Raw genomic sequence first — 6,402 nt, 5'->3', positions numbered from 1 at the left:
AGTCTCATTCGTCAATATAGTTTGGCTCTTAGCATCCCCCCTTGCCTCATAAAGCGGACTTGACTTACACCTCTTTACTAAGTGATTTTTTAACCCACTAGTACTTACGTAAACTGTTGGGATCTCAACTTTGCAATATTTGCATGTCCCTATTTGTTGTTCGGTTCCATCACTCAACTTCCTTGATCCCTTTATACAATGCTCCCAAAATTTACTCCTGATATGTATAGGAGGCTTCCTTGGTCGTTTTTCAGCAGTGGACTGTTGTGTTTCAGGTTCAATTGTATTTGATGTTTGTGATGAATTTTGGAGAGTATTAGATTCCATCCTGAAAGAAAACTAAGATAATAGTATTAACTGCCAATTTATTCGATATATCAACATGAAACTAGAAAGGAATTAAATCATACTACATGAAGAAGATTTAATAGAAACTATCAACCTTTTAAATCAAGATAACATGTAATAGCAACTCTGTTATCAAAATAATTACACACTAATTATAAATGTAAAGAATAGTTGCTTATTTTAAACATTACAAATGCATGCAGGACAGTAGGAATGCGAATCCATAAGACCATAAGGCCATAAGGGCAAAGAAAAGAAAATATTAATGTAAGTATAAATATGGTTCTTTCAAGAAAAGAAGACATTAATGTAAGTATCATGAGTTAAGCAGAAGCTCTAGTAGTAGAACTGTAGAAGAAGAAGCTCTATCTATTTTGATTGATTTCTATATTTTTCATTTAATTAGTTTGGGCAGCTTACTTATAAGAACAAGAGATGTGATTTTAAACCTGAATATGCAATATTGAAGCTTAAACCAGCAGATAGTGGTCCCAGAGTGGTGGCTCGACGGAGACTCATCGAAATCTTACTGGAAATAGCTAAACGCTAGCTGGAAAAATAGGGGAAACATTATAAACGATGGGAAGCAAAACGAACAACAAACAGTGGTGATTTTACATAATCGTGTTAGATTCGTCGAGGGAAACTATGCATTATATTAACAAGGCACATAAAAAATGCAATATTGTGCAATCAAAAAATAAATCAAATCTCCCACCCGGCAGCAAAATCAGTAAGGAAAAAAAGAAAAGTTAATCTCAGTGTAATGTATCACAAGACAACAAAATAGGGAAATTTAATCTAGAACAAGAAACTAGGGTTAAGGATTGAGAAGGGAGAGGAGGGAGGGAAAGGAAGTTGGAATATGCTCTGACCGCAGAACCAATGGGAGCAATTGGCTTGGCAAGGGAGGGTGAACCAATCGTGACAGATCGAGTAGACATCCTCTGGCGGCGATTCCATCGTGCCTTCCTTCGCCAAGCACTTGCCCAAGCCAAGCACAGCTCTCAGAACAGACTCGGTGCTCGGATTTCTTCAGACTCGGTACTTCTTCTCCGGCGACTAGTGTGATGGTCGGATGCGAAGGAGAAGAATCGCGACTGGAGTGACAGCGCGTGGTGGTCGGCTGCGCAAGGAGAAGAATCTTGACAGGCTGTGGTCGGCTGTGCAAGGAGAAGAACTGCGACTGTGCGCGATGATGGGCTGCGCAAGAAGAATCGCGAGTCGCGACGGTGGCTGTGAGCGAATAGGGATGGTCGGCTATGCAGGACGGCAGGAGAAACGTGAAATAGGTTTGAGAAGACGGAAGAGTTAATGCCTTAGGGTTTGGTTTAGGAGTAATTAAATAATTAAATTAATATAATTAATATATGGGTTGTGTCGGTATTTTGGTATACCGAAACAATGTAAATCGTTACCATTACCGTTACCGAAAAATTTGATATTTCAGTATTTTTTTCGGTACAATTTTTCGGGATTTCGGTATTTCAGTATTTTTTTCCAGCCCTAATGGTCACTGCGACCTGTCACAGCTACTGCTCCTCCAGATCGATCTACTGCTCCTCCCCTCCAGATCGAGCTACTGCTCCTCGATCTCCTCCAGATCGAGCTACAACTCCTCCCCTCCAGCTCCTCCCCTCCTGATCGAGCTACTGCTCCTCGATCTCCTCCAGATCGAACTCTGCTCCTCCCCTCCAGATCGAGCTACTGCTACTCCCCTCCAGATCGAGCTACTGCTCCTCCAGATCGAGCTATTGCTCCTCCAGATCGAGCTATGCAGGACGGCAGGAGCGAATAGAGATGGTCGGCTATGCAGGACGGCAGGAGAAACGTGAAATAGGTTTGAGAAGACGGAAGAGTTAATGCCTTAGGGTTTGGTTTAGGAATAATTAAATAATTAAATTAATATAATTAATATATGGGTTGTGTCGGTATTTTGGTATACCGAAACATATTTCAGTATTTTTTTCGGTACATTTTTTCGGGATTTCGGTATTTTAGTATTTTTTTTTTCCAGCCCTAATGGTCACTGCGACCTGCCACAGCTACTGCTCCTCCAGATCGATCTACTGCTCCTCCCCTCCAGATCGAGCTACTGCTCCTCGATCTCCTCCAGATCGAGCTACAGCTCCTCCCCTCCAGCTCCTCCCCTCCAGATCGAGCTACTGCTCCTCGATCTCCTCCAGATCGAGCTCTGCTCCTCCCCTCCAGATCGAGCTACTTCTCCTCCAGATCGAGCTATTGCTCCTCCCCTCCAGCTCCTCCAGATCGAGCTATGCAGGACGGCAGGAGCGAATAGGGATGGTCGGCTATGCAGGACGGCAGGAGAAACGTGAAATAGGTTTGAGAAGACGGAAGAGTTAATGCCTTAGGGTTTGATTTAGGAGTAATTAAATAATTAAAATAATATAATTAATATATGGGTTGTGTCGGTATTTTGGTATACCGAAACATATTTCAGTATTTTTTTCGGTACTATTTTTCGGGATTTCGGTATTTCAGTATTTTTTTTCCAGCCCTAATGGTCACTGCGACCTGCCACAGCTACTGCTCCTCCAGATCGATCTACTGCTCCTCCCCTCCAGATCGAGCTACTGCTCCTCGATCTCCTCCAGATCAAGCTACAGCTCCTCCCCTCCAGATCGAGCTACTGCTCCTCGATATCCTCCAGATCGAGCTCTGCTCCTCCCCTCCAGAACGAGCTACTGCTCCTCCCCTCCAGATCGAGCTACTGCTCCTCCAGATCGAGCTATTGCTCCTCCCCTCCAGCTCCTCCAGATCGAGCTATGCAGGACGGCAGGAGCGAATAGGGATGGTCGGCTATGCAGGACGGCAGGAGAAACGTGAAATAGGTTTGAGAAGACGGAAGAGTCAATGCCTTAGGGTTTGGTTTAGGAGTAATTAAATAATTAAATTAATATAATTAATATATGGGTTGTGTCGGTATTTTGGTATACCGAAACAATGTAAATCGTTACCATTACCGTTACCGAAAAATTTGGCACGGTATGGTACCGTACCGAATTTTTCGGTACAATTTTTCGGGATTTCGGTATTTCAGTATTTCAGTATTTTTTTTCCAGCCCTAATGGTCACTGCGACCTGCCACAGCTACTGCTCCTCCAGATCGATCTACTGCTCCTCCCCTCCAGATCGAGCTACTGCTCCTCGATCTCCTCCAGATCGAGCTACAGCTCCTCCCCTCCAGCTCCTCCCCTCCAGATCGAGCTACTGCTCCTCGATCTCCTCCAGATCGAGCTCTGCTCCTCCCCTCCAGATCGAGCTATTGCTCCTCCCCTCCAGCTCCTCCCCTCCAGATCGAGCTACTGCTCCTCCCCTCCAGATCGAGTAGCTCCTCCCCTCCAGATCGAGCTACTGCTCCTCCAGAGTGAGGAGAGCGATGTCTATCGAAATTTTCCTCCTCCCCTCTCTGTTTCTCTTCCTTCTTCTCATTTTTTGCCGTCGGCGCCAAAACCACCGCCGTCTACCGCCCAGTCCCCCTTCCTTTTCGATTTTAGGCCACCTCCACCTCTTCAACCCGCCGATCCACCGCTCTCCCGCCGCCATCTCCGCCGCCCACGGCCCCGTTGTTCTCCTGCACTTCGGTTCCCGCCCCATCCTCCTCGTGTCCTCTCCGTCCGCAGTCGAAGAGTGCTTCACCATCCTCGTCCTCGACGTCGCCTTCGCGAACCACCCCCGCTTCCTCGCTGGCAAGATCCTCGGATACGACTTCATCGCCATCCTGTGGGTGCCCTACGGGTCCCACTGGCGCCGCCTCCGCCACATCACCTCCATGCACTTGCTCGCGTTCGACAGCCTACACGTTTCCTCTGACCTTCTCAGCGGGGAGATCTGAGCTCTCGCGCGGAACTTCTTCCTCCAGCAAGACGGCGGCAGTGGTGGCGCGCCGAGGAGGCTGGATCTGAAGTCGACTTTGTTCGACCTCGTGTGCGCCATCATTGAACAGCTGGTGGTTTCGCTGATAGGGGAGACGCAAGAGCAGAGGCTAATCATCAAGGAGATAGTGAGCGAGGGACTACAGTTGAGCGCGGCGGCCGCGAATGCAGGGGACGACATGCCGGAGTTTATGAGAGTGACGTGGCACGGTTTGGAGAAGAGGCTAATGAGGCTTCAGAGGAGGAGGGATGAGTTTTGGGGAAAACTCATAGTGCTGCACCGAGAGAGACGACAGAGCGAGGATAATGGCGACGGCGTCGATGGGGAAGGAAGGGAGACAGTGATGGACGTTATGTTGTCGCTGCAGAACAGAGATCCGGAACGTTACACGGATGACATCATCAAGCGCGTGATGATGGTACGTGCACACTCTTCGTCATACTACTTAGTTGAGAAGATTCTATATTATGATTTTGTATCAAAATCACCAAAGTTTACGAATTTTGTGTGCACAATTTTCACGGTTTGTCCCAAAGCGGATTGCTTAAAACATTCAGCTCAGATGCTTTTTCACGGTTTGTCCCAAAGCGGACTGCTTAAAATATTCATCTCAGATGCTTTTTCACGGTTTGTCCCAAAGCGGATTGCTTAAAACATTCATCTCAGATGCTTTTTCACGGTTTGTCCCAAAGCGGACGGCTTAAAATATTCATCTCAGATGTTTTTTTACGGTTTGTCCTAAAGCGGACTGCTTAAAACATTCATCTCATATGCTTTTTCACGGTTTGTCCCAAAGTGGACTGCTTAAAACATTCATCTCAGATGCTTTTTCATGGTTTGTCCCAAAGTGGACTGCTTAAAACATTCATCTCAGATGCTTTTTCACGGTTTGTCCCAAAGCGGACTGCCTTTTAAGTAGGAGGAACTTATTTCCTAATAGAATGAACTACCATCTGACTATGAACCCCTATGTCCGTAGCGGCAAATGATCACTTAACCTTTTTTTTTTTTTTTGATGAAACTGATCGATCATCCTTTGATCATTAGGGACAAAGGTTTTGATGCATTTGTCAGCTTAAACAGAAACGAAAAATGTATAATTGTTATTCAGGGTTAACTTCGCAAAGAAACTCAAAGGAAACAAAAGAAAAAGAATAGAAAAATCACGAACAGTATACTGCATAAGAGATGCTTAAAAGTTTGTCAATAATCTATTATTAGTTCCTAAATTATTCGTTGGCCAAGCTGATTTTTTTTTTTAAAACAAAGTTTTTAGCAATGGAGGATTCTTGGATCAACGAAAGCGATTAGTCTGTTTTTTTTATTATGAATTTTAGTACGAATGCATCCTTGTGGCCTCACCTCCACCAAATGAGCTAACCTGACCTCTCACCTAAGTCATTTCATCCTTTCCTATTACTCGCCAATTCCTTAGCAAACAAAACCAGAAGCTACTTAACCAGATTCTCGGCCATTACCTTGTATAAAAATGAAGTAAACCTGTTAATTAGCTACCCTAACAGACTGAAAGCATAGTCTTATTGATAAGTTATAATGGATTGAAATTGGCTGATACAGTGATGTGATTTCTGGACAGAGGTCTAGCTAGTGTCGGCTGATGTGTTAAGACATGCACCTACCATTACAATAATATACCATGATATTCTTTATGCTTGCTACGTGTCACCAACTTCTAACAGCATCAGAGTTCCCTTCTCTTCTTCATCACAAAGCCATCTCCACATGGATGCGTAGAATAAAGGGCTGGGTTGTACAGCTCCTACGTGCATCTATAAGTAGCTGGGCATGGTCACTAGGCCTGGGTCGGTACGGTATACCATACCAAAAATTGAGTACCGTATACCGTACCAAAACATTCGGTATTCTAAAAAATGATACCGATACCATACCGATATTTCGGTATACCAAAATTTCGGTATATTGAAATGTCGGTATGGTATCGGTAAAATACCGTCATACAGTCATATAAGAAGAATTCTCCATTTTTTATATTTGTTGCTAGTCTCAAACAAAAACAGGACTACAGGAGATCAATATTTCTTATATATTTAATTTGATTTCACTTGTATTATTTATGATGTGATTTGGTCAGAACCTTCAAAATGATTGCACTCAAGAAGAATCTAAAGTTACATA

At 44.4% G+C, this 6,402-nt stretch overlaps 1 protein-coding gene across 1 annotated transcript; it reads left to right on the top strand.

The window, feature by feature from the left end:
- Positions 1-3,748: 3,748 nt before the first annotated feature.
- On the top strand, positions 3,749-4,897 carry LOC122034144 (isoflavone 2'-hydroxylase-like). Its single transcript, XM_042593266.1, has 2 exons — positions 3,749-4,171; positions 4,232-4,897. Exons 1-2 carry the CDS (start codon positions 3,749-3,751, stop codon positions 4,895-4,897), a joined length of 1,089 nt encoding a protein of 362 aa, XP_042449200.1.
- The last annotated feature ends 1,505 nt before the right edge of the window (positions 4,898-6,402 follow it).

Source organism: Zingiber officinale, chromosome 11B (assembly GCF_018446385.1).
Source record: "Zingiber officinale cultivar Zhangliang chromosome 11B, Zo_v1.1, whole genome shotgun sequence".
Lineage (NCBI taxonomy): Eukaryota > Viridiplantae > Streptophyta > Magnoliopsida > Zingiberales > Zingiberaceae > Zingiber > Zingiber officinale.
The sequence above is the reverse complement of the archived record's forward strand: the minus strand, read 5'-3'. Positions and strand labels throughout refer to the sequence as shown.